Here is a 21,671-nt window from a genome sequence, read left to right as displayed (position 1 = left end):
CAACTTGCCTAGAGTGATCACTGCTAGCACACAGACCCCAGGGGCTGCAGAAGAGGACCAGTCCATTGATTTCTATTTATGAGTGGAGGAAATTTGATAAAGGCGTGAGAAGCTGCACCGTCTGTGTAAGGAAGTCCCTGCATCGTTCTGTCACAACATATTATTTGTTAGAAAAGTCTAAAATAGTACAAAATGATTAATTGCTATTTTCCAGCCATTAGAGAGGATAGCACGGTGCTCCTAATTATTTATAACATTATCCAAGGACATGACAGTCTAGAGAACCCACTATTCATACATGTAATATCCTTACCACATCTATGAGTCACTTATCCCATTACCAAAACAAATCTAACAGAATGCATGGCCTTCACTATTCCTTTCTCTCATTTATCTGGGGAGAGAACTGTCAGAAGGAACTCTTCTGTATACTTTTTATTTATTTAGAAACCCTGGAGAACCCTCTCCCCTGCAAGTCTCCAGGGCATTCTCTTCTTAATCTATCAACTTTGTCATGCTAGTGAAATTCCTTTCTCTATAGGTACCAGCACGTACTAACAGAAGTAGAGTTGGGCTGTAAATGTGATTACCCCTTCCTCCCTCTATCCATCCTTGTACTGTGATCCTCCAGAAGAACCAGGAGTACTGTGACTCCCTGTCCTTCTACCAGTAAATATCAGAGCACTGCAGCATGGCTGCAGCTCAGCTGAAGCATCAAAGAAATGCCAGTTTCTTCCAGAGTAAGGAGCATCTCCTGAGTTTATTCTGTCACGAAGTCTTCCTTTCCAGACTCTGAGAGGGATTCACTTTTGCCACTTAATTCCACCTTCTCGGAACCAAGCAGAGCCCAACTAGCCCAGCTGTGATCAATTTGGAGGCATCAAGTGCAATGTTTCCAGCCAGCCAGCCACAGAGGATGTGCAGGACTGCCAGGACATGGGAAGCTTTGTAACAGAAGCCTCTTGGGGGGAGGAGGAAAGTGGAGGGCCAGAGGAGAGGGCTGGTGGGAGGCATGCCAAGTTCCAGAAACTCAAGAGCTGGCTACGGAAAGGTCTGCATCAGCTCCTTTGTAGTCAAGGGAACCAGCTCCAAGCTTCCCCTCATTGGATTCTCTCACTTTGATGCACACTAAGGTATTTAAACCCACTTAGCCTGAAGTGTGACTGTTACATCCAGTTGATCCAGCTACACAAGCCAGGACAAGCAGGAGATCCACCCAGTGCCTCTCCAGCTAGCCCTGCAGACTGCACCTACTCATTTTGGAGTGGCTTTAACCCTAGTGTGCGACACACGCAGTGCTGGAGGGAGGTGTTTGCCCCACCATGCCCACACCAATGGGCTCCCAATCTAGCATGTTGCAGAGCGTCTGCGTGACCTGATGCATGCTCCTGGCACGGCTTTGTCTCTTTATGTCTCTGTCCTCAGGAAAAAAAAGTCTGCAAGAAGCTGAAAGACAGGTTCCTACCTCATTATCCACACTCTCGGTGGCCATGCACTGGTTGTTGGCTAGCGTGGTGATCTCTCTGCTTTTGGGGGTTTCCATTCGACAGCTACAGAGGGGAACCTCCTGGAGACCATCTACTTCCATTGCTTCAGGGCCATTGGAAAGACCTAGAGTACAGAAGATCAGTAAATCAACTCTGATGGTACCCTCCAGGAGAAAGGATGCAGTCCATGTCTCATGGCATCCTCCAGTTCCACGTCCTGAAATGCTTTAAAGGCATCATCCAAACCATGCAAAAAAGACCCACTTCTTACAACAGATGGAGTTTGCAAAAGCATACTGTACTTTACTGAGTCCAGTGACACTACAGATGACAGTGCTGAATTCAAGAATACTAAGTTAAGAACAGTTTATCCTGAGAAAACCCCAACGTGGAAAAGCTACAAGGTACAGATTTTTATCAGTCTGCCTCTCTTTCCCACCTGTCCCACAGCACTGCGCTCTGGCACCAGGAAATCTGTAGGAAACAAACTAGAGTTGGAAATTTGAGTAGTAAGGGGAGTGTTAAATAGAGAAGATCAGGAAAGCATAAACTACTATTTGCACAAGCTTACTATGCAAATGGAAAAACAAAATTCCTGGGACTGTTTGGTCTCACACAACCAAAATATAGATATATTGTTTATTTATTTATTTATTTGAAAGAGAACAAACCAGAGAAAAGAAAGCAGCGAGACGTTCAGATTTTCTTGCCTTCTCATCATCTCTTTCTCTCGGGTATTTAGCACTTCCAAGCCTTTTTAAAGGTGGATAACAGCTTTCAAGTGAACACACAGCCAGGAATGAGGGAACACTGTGAATGTTCTTGGGGCCCCTCTGGATTCAACTCATTTACTAGGTTATGTGTGACCACAAGACACTGACCCAATGACACAGGGATTGCTTTTTGTTCCACACACCTACCTTAGTCCTACATAGTTGAAACATCTCTTGCAAGGTTTTAAACCCTCAAACATTACCTGTGGTTCACCCTGCAGTGTCCCAAGCTTTTCCTGCACAAGCTTGCTATGGGTTTGAGTCCCATTGAGAAGGAAGTGTGCTGCTGTTTTTGAAGCTTTTGAAAAACGAGTTATTTTGTTGCAAAATTTCAAAGACTAACTTCATTCTTCAGATAGATTCCTCTGTAGCTGCCCTGGCAAAAGCACTCTCCCCCTTTCCTGCCTATGGCTGCAACCTTATCAGCTGAGCAGAAGCTCTTTTCATCCTGTAAGGAGTTTCCTTTGGCTAAGTTGCAAGACCAAGCCCTGAGAAGGGATGAGATGTTTCAAGACACACGAGCAGAAGGAAAGCCCTTGCAGTTTTCATGTAAAATCCTGCCCAGATATTAAATGTTTAAGCACTTTATCTAGGAGCACAAATCACAAAGCTCATTCCTCACCTTCCAAGCTGTCACTTTCATAATCTTTTGTGACATCCAGAGGCTCTGTTGAAAACATCCCTCATCCATCCTGACCCTCCCTTGGTGGTAAACACTCCCACCCGTTCTTTGATGTGCTTCTATCAAAGAGCCACACAACTTCTGAAGGCGAAAGAGCCACAGGGGGGCAGCCGGACAGATCCACACTGGAGCCAAGGATCAGCACTGGGAACAGCAGCCATTCAGACAGCCCTACCCATTGTTCCTCCACTGTCCTCACTGGCCACCAAGGCCGGACCCCCCCTGCCATGTTCCTGAGGAGATGAGGGCACCAGCTGCGTGTGCAGGGCGATGATTCACTGGGAGGCTGCACATGCATCACCCAAAGATGGGGGAGTGGGACAGATGGATGGATGCATCCCATGTTAGCACCGTTCCCAAACCACTCAGCTCCCCCCTCACACCTCCGGCCCCCAACTGCTGCCAGCCTTGCAGAAGGCCTCTCAGCCGGGCCAGGCCTGGGCTCGGGGCGCTGGCAGCCACCAGGGGGCACGCGGGGCTCCGCTCGCTGCTTGGGCTGAGCGAACAAAGCCAACGTGGGTCATGGCCGCGCCGAGCCAGCACTCACCTTCCGCCTGCGAGGAGAGGATTCCCTTCACCCGCAGATCCAAGGAATCCAGAGACACCTCCATGTACTCCATGCTGTTATCCTGGGCAGAGCCCTCTCTGCCTCCCAACGATGATTTATAGGCTTCAGCACCTAGATTGAAACACACGTATATTTACATAGCTGAAAAAAATAAAAGTGCGTGCATGTGTAAAGGCCATATTTAACCAAGATGGCTGCATGCAGGCTCCTCAGAGAGCCTGTAAGTACAGATGCACACAGAATGATGGAAATGTAGCATCTGGGCAGATGTGGCACAATTGATCTCCCATCTCTTATTTCCACCCCTGTCTGATCCAACAGATTTTTCACTTCCACATAGGTAGGAAACAAAAAAAAAAGGGGGGGGGGATAAATGAGACAAATAAGTTCTGCATCTGAAAGGCACATCTGCCTGCTGCTGCACTGCATTAGCAGCAGAAGCTCAAATGGCATAAGGAAGGGCTGAAACCAGGGCTTGGCGCATTCCCCCGTCTCCAACCTGCTGCAAAGGGCTCCAGGTACACTCCGGCCAGGCAGAGCAAACCGGCTGCTAACGCACGTCCTGGAGAGGACGAGACAGGTGACATTCAGCTGAATGGGAGGGGAAAACATAAAAGCCAAGTTCTGGCTCTGAGTGAACAAAGCTGCTGCTAAGAAGGGATTGCATGGGGGATCCCTCGGAGCCTTCGTGGGAATTGTCATCTCTTCACATTCCCTTGGCTTCGACTCTCAATCCTGGTTTGCTTCTCCCACTCAGGCTTGGCCAAGAGACTTGTGTTAGCCTGAAAGACTGGCTGCCACCTTTATTTAAGGGGCAGAAAAACAGCCTGCATCTCAAATGAAGAATTAGTTGTTTGCTCTGAAAGGGATCAATGGCCCCCGTTTCCTTTTAGGAAGGGTTTGCCCTGGGAGGAACAGGAGCAAATGAGATGAGTGACAGACGCTGAGAGCAGCTCAGGGGCTGCAACGTGGCCATTGAGAAAAGAGGCAGCAACAACTGCTGATAAAAAACGGCCTGTTCGTAAAGCATTAGCAAACAGAATAAACTCTTTGATGGCAATGGATGTGTGAAGCCTTAATAAAGAGAAGGCTTCAGAGACTACCAACTCTTTTATTTTAAACCCATCCTGTTGCTTTTCCTGAAGATGAGGAATCAGATCCAGCCTGCACCTCCTCCATCCTCATCCCACAGCTTTCTGAGGACACAGTGAACTGCAACCTCTGAGTGCTGTGTAACTTCACTCAGACTAGAACAGCCACCTGAACTCAGGCCTGGAGATGGGCTGCAGTGCTTTGGAGTAACAAGGACAGCCAGCACATAGCATTCAGCAGGACTAACACCCACACAGAAGCAATCAAGCATCACTCTGGGATGGTTATTCCTTTCTCTTCTCCATCTACCCAATCTCCTTAAGTTCATAGTTTACATCATCAGCCCATGAAGTCTTCTTTGGACGTTCTAAAACAAAGAGAGCTCATGAACAAAAATCATTACTTCAGCATGCCCAGGATAAAGTTGCGTCATGTTTACTCTGCTGTTAAAGTGCAGACATGAACCTGTAAGTGAGATGCAAGTTCAGGCCCTGGTTAACCATAAAGGTAAGCCTTCTCTTGAAAAGGAAGAAAGAGCTCTGCAGACAACCGCTGCCTTATGGGCCGGAGGTCCTTACCCCTACCTGGCAGACCACTTTCTGTGCAGTTAAAGAACAAAACTCAATTAGTTACCTAGCACATTGGCTTGTTTCTTTTTATTCCTCCGTCTCCTCTTGCGGGTGGGTTTCAGCCATGGGCTGTCCGTCTTTCCTTTCCTCTTCAACAGCTTCTTCTTGATGCTGGACTCCGAGCTCTGAATAACCAGAGAGGCCATGTGCATGTAAGGCATGTTGGTATCAGCATCACAGCAGTCCTTTGCACTCATATGAAAGAGCCTTCACACAGCTTGAGAAGTGTAAAAGGCCTTAAGGACTGAGGTTTGAAATCAATTGGTGCAAAGATGCCTTTATAGTGCAGAAAAGGAAACACCAGCACACGTGTGGGCGTATTTCCTGTCATCTCAACAGTGCTCACTTCACCTTCTCTTCCATGTGGGCTCTAACACCACACTCATCTCAGGAGTAGTTGAGCATCTCTGCACAGCAGGGTGAGTATGCATACACACTTTTAGCTTCTCCCCAGAAAAGTGGCTTTTATTTCTTTTTTATTTCTTTTTTCAAACTATAATACTCATATTGCTCCACAGTCGTGCTAAAAAAAAAATATATCTTTTGTATCTGAAGAGTCAGTTTAACGGGGCTGGGACAGACCCTGGGGAATTTAACTGCACAGCAGAGACCAGCTCCCTCCCTGAGCAAGGTGTCACATCAGTACAACCTAATCACACAGCAATCTTCAGGCATGTATGAATCTAAACAGAGTTTGGGTTTCCTTCCTGTTCAATATGCAGAAAATACAGGTGGCTTTTCAAAGTCAACATTAAAATGGGGAACCAGGCACTCCAGTTCAGCATTCAAAGCTCCAACTATAAAACTCATGTTCAAACTGAAACTCTCTCACTCCATCTCTCACTGAAGCCTATAAAAAAGCTCCTGCTGCCTTCAGCAGAGATTGGATCAGGGCCTACACTCGTGGCCTACCTTAACAGGAAACTGATGCTATACCATGCCCTGTTACCACAGTGTGCAGCAGGACCAAGGTGGTGCTGAGCCCTGGCTCCCCGGGCAGCCCTGCAGTGGTGTCTACACTGCCTCAACAATCACTGCGCCCAAGTGCATGGCTGTGCCTTACCACGTAGCTTCCACCAGTTGCATCACACTACTTGTGGGTGAGAGGTTTGCATCTGAGCCAGTCCCCATCTGGCCTCCAGGCTGAATCACCATGTATAAGCACAGCAAAAATCACAGTCTAGGATGTCTAGATATGACTGGGCTGTTTGGACTTGATTGCAAGCTCAACCCTTAGTTTGATCTAGCACTACAAAAGTGCCTCAGGTGCCCAGTGAAAGGCACAGGCTATACAGCCCCTCCTGCCTAATTCTCTCTGGCTCTTGTAGCGTCAGAGAACAAGGAACAAGATTCTACAGAGTTTCAACAATTCATTTGGTATAGTTGCTTCTACCTTCAGCTCAAAACATTGAGACAATGAAGTCAAGAATTTTCTCAAGGTGACTGAAGCATTGGGGTGCTTTAAATGCTGGCTCCTCAACTTGAGATGCTGTGAAAAGGGAGCAACATTTTTAAAGTAAAGGGGAGTGTGGGGAGACACAGACAATCAATGAATAGCAATTTCAAAAAAATAAAATAAAAAAATCATTTTCAAGTTCCCTTCACCAGCCATCTGAAAAGTAAGAAGTCAAAATCATCAAACAGCAGGTGAAAATCTTGCCTTAGCACTACCAGACACCCTTCCAGGGAGAGTGGCTGTCTTTCTGTATGCTGTTTGTACATATGCCTGACAAGGGCTGCCCATACCTCTGAGGTGGTATGTTAGACGAGGTGAATTTAGGCAGTGGGTTGGCCCAATGGATTTGTGAACAGCTCCAACTGGACTCGCTCTGGAGGCAAGCTGAGCTTCAGGTTGTTAGGAAAACACTGCTAGCTCCCACCACTTGCCACATTTGCACCCAACGAATTTAAGCACCCTTAAATATTTCTGCTAACATTCAAATGATTAAAAGCAATCAACACCTTGTTGAAAACAAGAAAAATAGCCCATTAATTAGCATCGGAAAACAATTAAGTGTATCACTGTTATGCACCTTGTGGAAAACCATACTTTGCATGGGTGGCTTCAGCCAGTGAGTTTTGTCAGAGTCCTGAAACTACACTGCTTCTCTGTCTCCTTCTGGCAGCAGTGCAAAGGGGAAATCATCACCAGCAGGACAACGGTTGAAAGCTGCATTTGGCAGCCAGGCTTACCAAGTCAGATTCATCTCCATCCTCCTCATCCTCTCCAGATTCTGCAGACTCTTGTTCCTCCTCAGAGTCGCCATCATCAATCTGCAGCCACCATGTGCCCCAGAACAGAAAGAGTCAGTCCCATCAGGTCCCTCCGAGCACGGCACCCCTCCACACCCTGCCTGACCCTACAGAGCATCCCATCGCCGAGCTGCACTCAGCCCCAGCCATGTGAGCACTAACACCATCTCCTTTCCAGGACAGGCACTCCAAGACTGTTAATGTACTTCATGGTTCACCCATGAGGATGGGACAGGATAACTCCCAAAGAAAGTTTTCCAACCAAACATTAATTTCTGTGATTAATAAGAAACAACCTCATACCTACAATATGTATTGTGATTTGGGGTAAGTTAACTAAAACAATTTTAATTCTTTACCAGCCTGTAACAAGATTAGGAAGACATCTCCTGCTGGTGCAGTGAATACCTAACTGTGATGGAAGTCCTGCACATACATTGGATCACAGAGAGTTATGTAGCAAGGCTGAAACAGGAGGGTAGGCGAGGAGACTCTCATGGGGGAGGGGAAAAGGAAGCAGGAAGTGGTCATCAAAAGCCTCACTTCCACCACTGAGCTTTCTGCCATCTTGCATGCTAAAAAATTCCTAGGAATTGCCTCAACTGATTCCACTCCTGTCTGACAGGGATCAGCAGTGTCCCATCCCACTCTAAGTCCTGCACGGGGCATGTGAATACCTTTCTGACATTGTCTGCGTCAGACGCGCTGTCTTTAGAGGTCCTGTTATCGTCTGCAGGAAATGCAGCTGCCTGTTCTGCTCCGTGATCGTCCTCATCTTCCAACTCATCAGAGTCTTCCTCTTCAGAGTCTACATCTATGCTCTCCCCATTCACGTGAGGGCTGACATCACCTAGCTCCTTTTCACTCTGGAAGTTGTCCAAGCACACGTGCCACAAAGACAACATCAGTTCACAGCTCAGAGCAGCTGAACCCATCCCAGACCGCCTGTGTTAAAGCTGCCAAGGGAGAGCTAGCTTTATGTCCCTCCAGAGCCCTCCAACACCACCAGCACAGGCAGTGCAGGCGCCTGCCATGTGTCACCTAAGCCTGCCAGTCTGGGGAACAAGGAGTCATTCTGGACTCAAGGCACTAAGGGGAGGGCTGCTGGACAGCGGCTTTCAGCCAGACCATGCAGACTAACTGAAAGGGCATCTCCCCATGGAACACCAAGGGTGCAAAGAAGGTTTCTAAATAAAGGGAGGTTAAATCAGACTGGGGGATTTTTACTCCACTTCACTGATGCCTAGCGCTTCAAATTCACTTGAATTCAAAGGCCAAAACTTTAGGGCCCAGAGTGCAGCAAAAGCAGAACCTGATCAGGAGGGAAACCCAGCCTGTGGTTTGTTTTTAAGTAACTGCTTGTTTTCCCTTACAGCCTCAAACGTACAGTAGACAGTAACCCTAAGGACTCCACAACAAAAACGTTACCACGATGTGGTATGCTTGAAAACTCTCCAGTCCCACAGCATTCACAGGACAGAAGGGGAACATCCACTGGAAAACATTGCAAGAGCTGCTATCTGAACAGCCACCCTCAAAAAGCCACTTTCAAAGCAGCAAGGCTGCTGTGGGCAGGATGTTGTTGCCAGAGAGAAGATGTAGACTCAGAACAGAAGATGCTGACAGCAACAATGTTCCTACACTACCCATGGGGCTGGTGTTGCAGGACAAGGTGCATGTGTGGTGACAGCAAACGTGCCCGGCCGACTCAGCACAGCCCTCACCTTGGCACCCGCAGAGGAATGAGTTATGCTCTTAAACATCTCAATCATTGTTCTCTGTTTTAACACTTTGGTCTTTTTCTTGGGAACCAGGCTATAGGTTCCCATTCTCCGTTTTTTCTTTCGAGATACTGCAGCAGCTGGAAAAATAAATAAATAAATAAAGCCAAAGTTGGTTCAGGAGTGAAAAGAAAGGATAGAAAGTAGAGGCTGTAATGTGGGAAACTGTATTTAAGGACACGATCTGAGAAAAAAGGCTTCCCCTTCCAACTAATTTATTTACAGTTCAGCCAAAAGGTGACACATACATATGTGCAAACACACAAAGAGCTCTTTGCCAACGCTGCAAAATCACCCAAACTCTGAGTATCCCCTCCATGTTTCCTCTGGTCCCTACAGCACCACACATAGCATCAAATCCTTAAATTAGCCTGTGTTTGGCAGCATTGCTAATGCCGCAGGAGGCTGAATAGAATCCAGCTTGCTCAAATAGATACTGCAAGGTTAATAATACCGACTTACAATAAAGCCATCATATAATAACTAAAGAACAAACAGAGAAAAGGCACTTTAAATAAGGAGCTGGTTGCCATTTAACCTCATTTCACACCTGCTATGGAAGCTTGCTTGATTCCTTTCACCGCTTTGATTGGGTCTTAATTTGTTGAGTCTCTCTCCTGGCCTTCTAATCAAACCAGTCCTCACACCTCAGCACCTGCTGCTGCCTTTGGTGCACACACATCAGAAGTGTGCTTAGTGCAGGCTTTTAACAACAGCATGCAGCAGGAAACAGCCAGCACCAGCAGCTGAACAGGCTGCTCCTTGAAAGCATCTCTTCACGTCTCACTATGACAAAGTTTCAGCAAAAATCTACAAAGAGTCCCCTCAAAAACTTTCTGCCAAGCCAAATCATTTTATTTACCCAGCTGTGGCTCACAGTAAGCAGCATCTGTCAAAACAAGATCTACAGCGACAGCCCTACTGATGCTGCCAGGCAAGGAAATCCTAAAGCAGATTCTGCTCCAAGGTGCTGCACTTGGGTTGGGGCAGCCCCAGACGTGAGTATGGACTGGAAAGAGAACTCACTGAGAACAGCCCTGTGGAGAAGGACTTGGGGGTCCTGGCAGACAAAAAACTGGACATGAGCAGCAGTGTGTGCTTGCAGCCCAGAAGGCCAACTGCATCCTGTGCTGCACCAACAGAGGGGAGGCTTCAAGATCCCTTCCAACCCAACCATGCTGTGATACTACAATTCTCTGTGGAAAAGCTACTACCAAAGGGGTCAGTCCTTGACAAGCTGCCTCAGCCCGCACACCCCAACACACACACACACACACACACACATCTGGGTGCTGCTCAGGATTTTAGCTCTGTCCTCTTACCCGTCTGCGACTTCGAGGTGGCCACATAGCTCTGGTTCTGAGGTAGTGACTGGTGAAGGCCCGGGAGAGAGGGCAATGGCAACGGCTTCCCAAACTCCAGGATGTTTTTGTTGCCTTCCTCTTTAGATTCTTTTTGATCTCTGCTGTCTCTCCCATCTTTGGGGTCTTTACTTGCATGCTGGAAAACAAAACAAAGTTAAATTGAGCCTCTGAATTCAACAAAATCATTAGAATAAATTTAATTCCTTTCTTTCAAATAGAATCACCTGCATCTGAAGGTAGGAACAGACACTCAGAGGAAAAGCACTCTGCCCCTCCTCTATAGCAAACAACGTTTCTTTGCATAAAGACTACAAACAGACCCAGCCTGCTGCTGGTCACTTGGTGAGGGCTGCTCCCCAAGAAGGAGAAAGCCTGAACACAAAGTAGGGATGGCAGAGCTCTGCAAAGTAAGTGCAGGTATTGAAAAGCATCAGACACTATTTACACAGGCATTAGGTTGGCTCTCAAGAAGATGAACTAAGCCAACAAATACACCTATTCTTTGAAACACATCTGGACTGCAGCTGTCACCTCCCAGCAGACAAGGAACAGAGCCTTGAACAGAAGGCTCCAAGTGGTGGGCAGCAGTGGGAAGGGATCCCTCCTTCTGGCTCTACAAGGACTCAGCAAAGCTCATGCTCTCCCACCTGCTAGCCCAGCTCACAGCCAAGGAAGGTATTTGCGTGACACTGCAGGTTCACCTCCAGCACTGCCACTGCCCTAGCAGGACGTGGCCAAGCTCGCTCTAGATCAGCTAACTTGGGTGATAAACCCCTACTGAGAAGTTGATAAGGCTCAAGAGATTTTTACGGTCACTTTGGTACTCTGTGCCTGCAGACAGACTCCCAGGCTCCAACACAGCTTGCACATGCTCTGATGTGAGCACACCTCACCCTGCACCTTCACTCATGCAACGATTGCTGCAGCTACATGTGCACTGCTGCGCTGTCACAGCAGATTGGGTAAATGGGGCCACTCCAATCTGCCATTCAACACTGGGTGTGCCTTCTTCTCTGTTTAACAGAAGGCCTAGCCCCATCCACGCCTCACCATACACCTGTCCATCAACTGGCAAGCAGGTTTGGAAGAGGTGCTCCAGAAAACCAAGAGCACTGGTAGCAGATTACAAGCTCTGCGGTGGCAATGTGCTGCTCCACCACTTCTTATGGGATGTTTGAAGCAACAGCTGAAATACCATAACAGAAAAAGGAATGCAGGCAAAAGGAAGGAAGACAAAAAAGCAGCAAAAAATCAAAATACTCTTTAAAGTCTGGGCTCATATGGGCACTGTCAGACGCTGCTTTCAAGTGATATGTGACCTTGTGAACAAACGGGGAAGTGACTGATTCTCCTAATTATGGCTCTGCCATGTGCACAATGCTGGCAGAAAGTGAGGGTTGGTCACGGCCAGAAGAGCCATAATGATAATCCAAAATGACCTGCATAAAGAGGCCATCACATTTCCAACGATTCCCACATCAAGCTCATATCTTCTGGCTGAATTAGCGCATCTCTTCCTACAAGGCATCTCGTCGTGGATTAATGATGTCAAAGATGACAAATCTACCATACCCTTTGATACGTTGTTCCAATGCTTAATTGCTCTCACTGTCAGATAATTAAATGCATTACGCTTTTCCCACTAAATTAAAAAGCCCTGTATCATCAGAAACTCTCATTCCAAGTACTTACAGACTGTGCTTAAGTAAAAGTTTTTAAAACTTTCTCTTTGATAAGTTTAATGGAATGAGCAAATTAAGTGTCTGTAGGATCATTTTCTGGACATGGGATCACTCCTGAGACTGCTCCAGTTGTTCTCCCCCTTAGAACAAGTACGTCAGGAGTGCTGGGCACAGCATGCCAATAATAGTCTCAACAATACTATTTATACCTCTTCAAAGTCCATAGTTTACAGATCTAAAGGTTAACTCTCAGATACAGGATTATTCTGAGAATTCCCACGTCTCCTGGGACGTCCACTGCTTTCCGTATTTAACTCGAAATTGGGAAGATGAACACAGGAGAAGCAGATCTGACGCAGAGCTGCCTGCAGCTAAACAAGTGTACATACGGGCTTTGTCCTTTACATGCAGGTCATTTACATTGCAAGTGGTCTCAGATAAAGTCTGCTGTTACGTGGAGCCATATGGAGCAACATGAAGGAAGAGGAATTTCTGCAGGGAGGCGACCAGATCTCCCAGGAAGCCTAATGGCATTCAAGGAGGCTTTCAAGGCCAGGCTGGATGTGGCTCTGGGCAGCCTGGTCTGGTGGTTGGCAACCCTGCACATAGCAGGGGGTTGAAATAAGATGATCACTGTGGTCCTTTTCAACCCAGGCCATTCTATGATTCTATGATAATGGCACAGGAAGCTGAACAGGCCATCAGTAAAACATATTACATACAAGTTTCGTATCTATAGAAATCAAATGTTAAGTCTGAGGACTGGGACTAAAAACATCAGCAGAGATCTGGAAGTATTTCTCTGCTTTCCCACCATCCTTCTTCATTCCTCATGAGCTGAAGCGGTTACATCTTCGCTGTTCTCACTAAATTTTAACCTTCCACCAAGAGTATTACGAGTGCTTAGTGGATTCAACTTCATTCTTTTCCTGTTTCTAATCCTCTGAATTATGCTGGTTCCTCAGCCCCAGTCTGCAGGTTTGGTCCCTCCTGGTCCTTCACACTGAGCTCCTGCACTGCTCTGCTCCATCGGTTCCAGATTTAAGCGCTCCCAGAAAAGAGGCTTTGCTAATCTAGCACACTGCTCTGCTGGGAAATCTCTTCTGCCTTCAAATCCCATCAGGCTGGTGAAGAGCTGGCTCAGGCACATGCACAGATGTCCCACAGCCCTTGTCCCCAAGTTACATCCAACTGGCCCCTCCCAGCAGAGGACGGCGGGTAGCTGCAATTAAAAGGGGAAGGCAAAGGGAGGACCGAGCACCTGGGACTGGGTAGATGGATACAGAGCTCTTGGGAGCACTACAGACTCCTGTCAAAGCAAAACAGAAACAAAACGTTACAGAACACTAAGGCTCACAGGTGTGCCTGCAAGTCACCAGCACAACCAGAGGCCCTCTCCAAATGCAAAACTCGAGCAGGTTTAGTGCTGGAGAGAAAGCTGTCAAAGGCAAAAGACGGACAGAGGGCTCCCCTGCAGAACAGGGGACCTTACAGCCACTGCTCTGCCTTGCTCTGTATGAGCCCGGAGCTGGCACAACCCAATACCACCTCCATGGGCTGCTACCTGATCACATCTGACTGCAATTAGTGCTTCTGTCACCTGCTGCTGCTTTCCACTTCCATGATGGATGGGTTCCCCTCACCCTCCCTGCTCCTTGTGCAAGCAGGCCTCAATACATACTCCTGCAGCCCAGCAGTCACCCAAGCCAATCCCTGCCTCCTGCCTTCCAGCCCTCTTCACTTCCCCAGGTTAGCAGAGGAGGTGAGTGAGAGGCATACAGTGTGCAAACAAAGGGGCTGCCAACAGCTGGCACCTAAATAAACCCCACAGAGCTCATCACCAATTTGCTGTGACAAATCCTATCATGTTCCTGCTTCGATTCCTGAAGATCCAGGCTCCTCTTCTTCATGTCTCTCTGTTTTGGGTGGAAAATGCAACACTGGAGCTTGCATCAGAAGCAACCACGCCAGGAAGGCAACACCTGGCTTTCCAGGAGCTGACCTGCTGAGAACCCCACCACGGGTGCACACACGTCCATATGCAGTTTCAGCTAAACAAACTGCTGCACTCAGAAACTGCATCATCTGCTTTCACTTAAACCAACAAACACAAGGGAACAGAATCACCTTCATGCAACGTGGGCTCCACTGCAAACATCCACATTTCAGGCAAGAAGCATGATCACTGATACTAAATTCACCCCACTGCTCTGCCTGATACACCTGGGGTATCCTTCTTTTTCCCCCAATCATACGTAAGTTTTTAACAGTCCATCAAGTTCTGTTTTCAGCTGCATATCACAGTTTAGAGGACAGTGAGGAAAACCCCATGGAAAGACAGCTCCAGGCCACAGTTTGAGCTCTGTGGTCCCAAGGTTGCCTGAGCCACCACCAACCAAAAAACAATCAAAAATGATCACACAGAAACTGCATTACTAGCTTTGGTTTTGCAGCTTCTCACGTGGTGTCAGCCAATGCTATGTGACAGGTTGAGAAGCTCCTGCTTCGTGCTGGGCACTGCAAGGAATGGGCAAGAAAGCGAAGGCAGCTATTGCAAGGCTTAGGGCAGTGTCCAGAGACATCTGTGTATGGAAATGGAAAAAACTGAAGCACAAATACCTTCGATGCATTCATGCTCCTTAGATTGGCACAAGACAACGTCATTTTATGTGTTTAAGAAAATCATATTCACATACTTACTACACCGTAATGGGATCAACCCTGTTTCTATTACTGGCACAGAAATCCCCTACAGCAGCAGGGAGAAGTTACTAAAAATGGCAAAGACAGACTATCCCACTATTTTTTCCCAGAAGCAAAGATAAAGAACAAATAAACCTTACTAATTAAACGCCGTGTCGGTTCAGCAGACCGCACAGTGTTCTTCCCACAGCCCCGCAATTAAGAGCTCTTTCATTACCAAAGCAGACGAGCTAGCAAGGAGAAGAGTGATGCTGGAAGCACAGCCATGTGCTGCGCAAAGGCTCCAGTGTCTGCTGCTTCCCAGCAGGGCTGCTGCTCGCACTGCACTCCCAGCACCAGCTCCAGCTCGGCCATGTCAGCTGTGTTATCTTCCTTATTCTCAGGAGTTTTATCTCCAGCACAGCATGAGCTTGCAAATGAAGCCCAACAGCTAGAGGAGTAACCCAAAGCACCACTGCAGCAAGGCAGCCAGGGAGCAAGGCTGGTGTCCATCTGCAGCTGGATGGGAGTGCTACCAGAGTGTGTACCTCTGGACATGGCAACGTGTGAACATGCCAGGGGCTCCAACAGCTGGGGAATGATAGTTAAGCAAGAAATAGCTGTCTGCTATGAAAAGCAGATCCCCAGTAGATTTCACTGCCTTTATGAACCATGGCAGCGCAGCTCTCCATCACTTCTGCTGTTGTTGCAGAATTACAGTTCAGTACAGAATCTCAAGCAGCTCTCTGGGGACCCTCACTGTGGTCTTGGCAAGGCTGTGTGATGAGTCCAGCTGCACAAGTGACCCATCCATCTGCTAAGGCCAATCAGCAGGCCACCAGAAGCTTGGCCCTGTTTGGATGACTGCAAAAGCACCAATGCGTATGTGGTCACATACCCACCTAAAATGGAAGACATCCTATGCCAATGGCCTCTTCAGTCTTAAGGGAGGGTGCCCATACAGGATATTTAACCATGGCTGAGCTGACACACACACAGACCTCACACTTCCAGACCACACGTGTATCCCTGAGCATCCCTCCAGAGAGGGTCCTCAAGGGGTGCACCTTGCAGGGTCAGAAGAGCCAACAGCAGCTCACCAAATCAGATGGGGAGCTCTTTCACTTTTCTTCTGATGACTTTTTCCATCCAGGAGGCAACACCCCCATCACTACCCCCACTTGAATTTGCCCTTTGAGGTTTTTTTTCGCATATGAGAGGGTTTCATCTCACTGAGCAGCCCCAGACTCTTGCAAACCACCAACAGCCGCCGGCCTGGCCCTGAGAGGTGGTGAGGCCATGAGGAGCCCCTGCAGAGCAGCTCACAGCACTGCTGGGTGCTGATGCAGAACATCATGTTTTACAGCAACAGCAACACCTTTGTGCACACAGAAAGCAAGCAGCTCCCAGTGCTGGGACCGGGCATTCAGCAGCAGACAGCAGAAATAAATACCAACATAAGCAAAGGAGTTCTCTTCCCTGCTCCTCCTTCCTACCCAGGCTTTATTCCTCCCAGTCCAAGGGTTCTCACATTGTGAAACAGAATGAGATATTAATTCCCGTTTCCGCAGAGGGTTCAGTGCCTCTGACCTCATTTCTCCACACAGCACAGAACTGCCACCAGAAGCACACAGCTCCAGTTACAGCCTCGTGGTCACCACAGAATGACTGGAAACAACCTGGGAGACCCAGCTCAGCCAGCTGCTGCTCCTATCTTAAGGGATAACTGTGGGACGCTTTTACCTGCAAGATCCTTCTTCCCTTCCAGACACATCTCAGAGAGCTTAAACATAGAAATGGGAGTTTCTGAGCAGGAGGGGCCCTCTCAAAGCTCAAAACACACACACACACACACTTCTCTTTTGGTCTGCTGTCTCACCCTGCAAACCTTTGTTTTCTCAACAGTTATAAACAGATTAAGAAGGAATGGAAGAAATTCTTCCAAAGGTGCTGAGTTTGTGCTACTGCACTGACAGAAGGGGAGCAAAACCGATGCTACCAAAACTCTTCTGAGATCTCTGTTCAGAAACCAACTTAACATGCAACAGTATCAATTAAAATTGTCACCTGTTTCAGATTCAGCTTCGATCCCAATTCAGGAAGCAATTCCTAAACAGAGAAAAAGCTGGTTACATTTGTGAGAAAATCATTTCCACCCTTTCAAAGACCCATATGCACGTACAGAAAAGGCTCCTGAGGTCCCCTGGCAACTGCAGGGTTGGAGAAAACAATTTTTTGGCCCCAGCAGGTTTCTGCAGGAGCTGAGGAATGAAAGTTAATGCATTGTAGGCAACAAAATACCTTCCTTCCCCGCTTCCTTCTCTTAGCATACGCGTGCAAGAGGATTCTACCAAGAGAAGAGCAATGCTCTAAAAAATTAATGATGAAAACCCATCAAACTGTGGGTGATTTCCACAGTTCCTGCAGTACATCCACCTGCTCTCGCAGTGCTTTCAAAGGGGAAAAGGCACAACTGCATGTGCTGTGCTGAGGAGCCTCTTATAAGACTGCTCAACAAAGAAATAATCAGGACAGAAAAATGGCAAGTAGCAAAGACTCTGCTCCCCAAATGAAAACGGCATGTAAATTCGAAAGACAATGGGGAAAAATAGGTAGTAATTATCTGGAAGGCTGAACAAAACAGCTGCTTTATTGTCTTGCAGAAATGAGATCAAATCTTGGGGACTGTGGGCTCGCATTCAGATGCAGAACCCCTGAGCAGGAAATGTGTGAACAGTCTCCGCCTACCACCTTGTGAATTTCGTTCCTCTCACACCATTTCCAACCCAAGGGAAAGGGCTGCACTGCAGAGGAAGAGTGGCCGAACAACTGCAGGCTTTGCCTTTTGAATCCACTGCTGCTGCACAAGTGAAAAGTGATCAGCAGCGCAATTGCAGCGCTCCCATAACGTGGTGATGCAAACACTCCAATGTTGCAAGCAGCTTTCTAGAGACAAGCTCGAAAGCCCAAGGGGTTGTATAAAGAATCCTTCTGAGGTATCATGAAATATGAATGATAAAAACACTCCTTCCTAACCTAGCAGTTGTTTTTTAGAAGGGAATTGCCTCTTTCAATTGCTCAGCCCCAAGGGGGTCTCTCCCTGTCAAATTCCACCAGGGTCGGGGTTTGCCCTGCCTAATTTAAGTGCACTGCAGGCTGCTGGAGGAAAGCTGCGAGGTTTCAGATGCAAAGCCTTGTTTGGGTAAGAAAGCCTTCCATGAGACTTCCATCAGCCTGCGTGTGCTGCATCTGGGCCTCCCCAGCTGCCAGCCAAAAAACTCAGCAGGGGGGTGAGAGCCAGAGAATTCAAATGCAATCAGGGGAAGGCAGAGGGGAAATTAGTGGTTTGGGAGAACGGTTGTGAAATCGTGGCCCGTGTGGTTTCTGCCCTGCTCTGCAGGCTGCACGCCACAAGGTTTGCAGGCTCCATGTGTTTGGACTCCCACCTGCTTCCGGAGTCACAGGTGCTGCAGCACCAAGGGCACCTTTCCCCATCTGTGGCTGGCTAAGTGCCACCAATCGTTTCTCTTTTATTTTTTTTCCCCTTCCCCTGCTCCAGACCACAGCGATTCACAGCTTTGAGACCTTTACATTGTACTGTTGCCGTGCTGCAACAAGTAGGTGACATCTGAGGATCATCTGGCATTTGCTTGTCCACAAAATGCTGGTAGCTAGCAGTAATCCACTACGCCAGCACTTACAGAGCTGCAGCAGCTTCCCATTTATTTCTAGGTGTCACTCACACTGCCAAGCAAGGCTCACAGCAATCCATGTACCTCAACCTGGGTACAGGATGGTCCCTCTCCATCGTTAGACGCAGCACGATGGAAGGATCTAGCTCATCGGAGCTAAATATAAAGTGTCACAGGGTTGGAGATCAAGTGCTCGTGGTGCAGATCTGACTGTTCCCAGTATCTAATTCCCCATCTTTGGCGAAAGAACCAAAACTTGGTCCACGCTTACAACAAAGAAAGGCCCATTTCTGCTCACTCCCACTATAACCCGGGGTCCCAAGATGACTTCAAATCTCCTTTTACTTCCTAAACAAAAAATAAACCTCTCTTTTATTAAGTGATGGTAAATCCACACCCAAGAATTCTCTAAGAAAGATTTCTGAACAAGCTGCATTACTGTAGGCAGCACGTACAGAGGAAGAAAACATCATCTGGTTTAATGACATGGCAATGCAATCAAGTTGCCTAACATATCAGCTTCTTGACAGCTTTCAAGCTTAGGAGAAGCCTCCAGTTAACACACTATGCTTAATTTCCTTTGGGTCAAACTTATAAGAAATCTAATTTGTTTCATAAGCAGCTCTGGATTTCAGCAGACAGCTGATGAGCAATACAGTCAAGAGAGAAAGGCCATTTAGTGTCTGATAGATCTGCCAGAGAAGGCAATCGATCAATTATATATTTAGAAACACATTGGGGAAGAGAGCTGATTGTGGCCACGTGACTGTTTGAACACCTCTGTCTCTCTGGGAGAAAAACATCAAAAAAGGAAAAAGAATAAAAATCAGTCTGCTCAGGAGGACATCACTGAAATATGTCCATCCCTGTGCAACAAAGTGTCCCTCCCATACACCCAGAGAAAGCCAAGACCTAGCATGGGTATATACATTACCAGGCTAGGGGTGGGTTTAGGCATTGTCTTCCGTGCTCTGTGGACCTTGACTTCAGCGTTAGCAGCAGTGGCTTTTTTAGCATCCATGTCCTTACTGCCCTCCCCGAGCTTGGTTGGCATCGTGGCTTGCATCTGAGAAAAGGTGCCCACAGTTCTCCCTTTGCTTGCTCCTCCTGGAAGGGTTTTTGCAGCATGGCCAGTGAGAGAAGCAAAGGTGCTGGTAGTCCTTAGAGGTTGCTCCTGCGCCATCTGCTTGGTTAGAATATATCCATTGCTCCCTGTTAGAGAAGTCTGTGTGAAGTCATTAGCTTTCATATGGTTTTGCTTCCCAGTCTCACCATCTCGTTCAGAAATGCCATTTTCTGCTATCCTATTTAATTTAGTACTAGAGTCCTGCTGGCTCACTTTCGTATTGTCCTGAGTGTTTTTTGCTGGGTTTGGGTGGCTCCCAGCCTCGCCGTGCTCACAGGAACCGTTGGTTTCACCGTCTACAGCCATTTTTGGTTCCCCCACTTGCTTTTCTGTAGCACTTTCATCCGCAGCCATGGCATTGAACCCTGGAGACAGAGGGAGAAAGAGAAGGGAGGAGAAAGAAAAGGGTCACGAGCGTCATTAAAACATGCAGTGGTTAATGACGAGTAAATGTCTCCCCCAAAGAAGCACTCCCTACGTATTTCCACTTGGGCTGCCAACGCACCTACCTGACTGGCTTGGCCGGATCCTGGCAGGGCAAAAACTGGGGCAGCTCAACTGAAAGCAGTGCACTCATTCTGACTCGCCTCAGCTGCAGATGCGGCCATTAATTCCCCAACGATGGATATTTCAAGGTAAATATTATCTTTAGCTTTTCCAATAACTACATTTATAGGACCATACGTCAACACTTCGTATATCAAACAAAACACTGCCCGATCTTGGACTCGGATCTCTGGCAGAGCTCTTCACAATGCCACGGCAGGGCTGCTGGGGAGCTGGATGGGCGAGCTGCTGCGGCACAGCCTGGGGCCTGCAGGTGGTAACCCTGCAAGGAATAAGCTCTGTAGGCAGCATTGCTCACCGAAGATCACTCTTCCAGCAGGAAGCAGCAGCACAGGAGCAGGATTCGCAGTGTCATTTCAGAGGTAATAGCCAGAGTAAACACAGGGGTGAAGCAGGCTAAGTGCAATTCCAGACTAAAACAATTACATGGTTAAAACACAGTGAGATCTCTGCAGACCTAAAGCTCACTCACAGATGACACAGGAGCGTCCATGCAAAGACGTTTTTTTCTCCTTCCCAAATATTTCCAAGCTCCCCCACCAGTACTTTCATCCCACAGATATCCCAGACCTGAGCTGACAGAATCCAAGTATGAACACGGTGTGCTTGCAGAACGGTTCCCGACACGACAAACCTGCAGCTCCCCAGGCAACCAGGGCTGATAACAATTCAGTGGCACGTTCAGTAAAATGAGTAAATCAACCTGCTGTTAGGGATTCTGTGTATTGTTTTCCTTCCAGAGGCCAGACAGTTATGAAAAGCATCGTAAGTACCATCGAAAGCTCTGTCCAAGCAGACTGGAGGAGCAGGTAGGAGTGATTTACAGCCAATTGAAGTTATTTTAGCCTACAGTAGAGCCCAGAATTCAAAGCAGAAAACAGGTGTGCAAGGCAGAGCAGCATGCTGGTATCAGCACCTCGCTTCACACCGCCCGTGGAGACCGATATCCTGCAGATCTCTGCTGACCTGGTGAAAACCTTCTGCAAAGCTCCAAACCCAATGCCCACCTCCCCTGGGTGCTGCCAGGCAGAGCTGGGGGAGCAGGGGGGCACGGGCACCACACGGCAGGCAGGCAGACGAATCATAGCTCCCCAAACACCATTCAAAGTCAGTATCCCCTCTGCTGCTTCCTAGACCACTTTCTGTGTACTGAAAGCTGTGACAAGGTGCACGTGGGTTGGATTGGGGTTGAAAGGAGTCACGATAGGGCAAACATAAAATTGCTACTGGGTGAGAAATCTTGGGCAGGGGGAGCAAAGCGCTGCGCACTGCGCTTTTTCAACCTTTATTTCT

General features: G+C 47.7%; 1 protein-coding gene across 28 annotated transcripts in view; it reads right to left on the bottom strand.

Annotated features, from left to right (window-relative positions):
* The window catches only part of EHMT1 (euchromatic histone lysine methyltransferase 1), a 97,110-nt gene that overhangs the window by 28,295 nt on the left and 47,144 nt on the right, over positions 1–21,671 (bottom strand). For 18 of the 28 annotated variants that reach the window (XM_046901788.1, XM_046901795.1, XM_046901790.1 and 15 more), the window contains 9 exons: positions 19,620–20,176; positions 17,061–17,102; positions 10,588–10,765; positions 9,209–9,345; positions 8,162–8,350; positions 7,425–7,505; positions 5,236–5,356; positions 3,490–3,621; positions 1,466–1,611 (listed from right to left, as the gene is read on the bottom strand). In XM_046901788.1, coding sequence (XP_046757744.1) covers positions 1,466–1,611; positions 3,490–3,621; positions 5,236–5,356; positions 7,425–7,505; positions 8,162–8,350; positions 9,209–9,345; positions 10,588–10,765; positions 17,061–17,102; positions 19,620–20,176 — 1,583 coding nt within the window. The remainder of the gene's footprint in view (positions 1–1,465; positions 1,612–3,489; positions 3,622–5,235; positions 5,357–7,424; positions 7,506–8,161; positions 8,351–9,208; positions 9,346–10,587; positions 10,766–17,060; positions 17,103–19,619; positions 20,177–21,671) is intronic. The other 10 variants (NM_001012532.2, XM_015279506.4, XM_046901787.1 and 7 more) reach the window with 2 other exon arrangements.

Source organism: Gallus gallus, chromosome 17 (assembly GCF_016699485.2).
Source record: "Gallus gallus isolate bGalGal1 chromosome 17, bGalGal1.mat.broiler.GRCg7b, whole genome shotgun sequence".
Lineage (NCBI taxonomy): Eukaryota > Metazoa > Chordata > Aves > Galliformes > Phasianidae > Gallus > Gallus gallus.
Note: the sequence above shows the minus strand (reverse complement) of the source record. Positions and strands in the feature narration are given on the sequence as shown.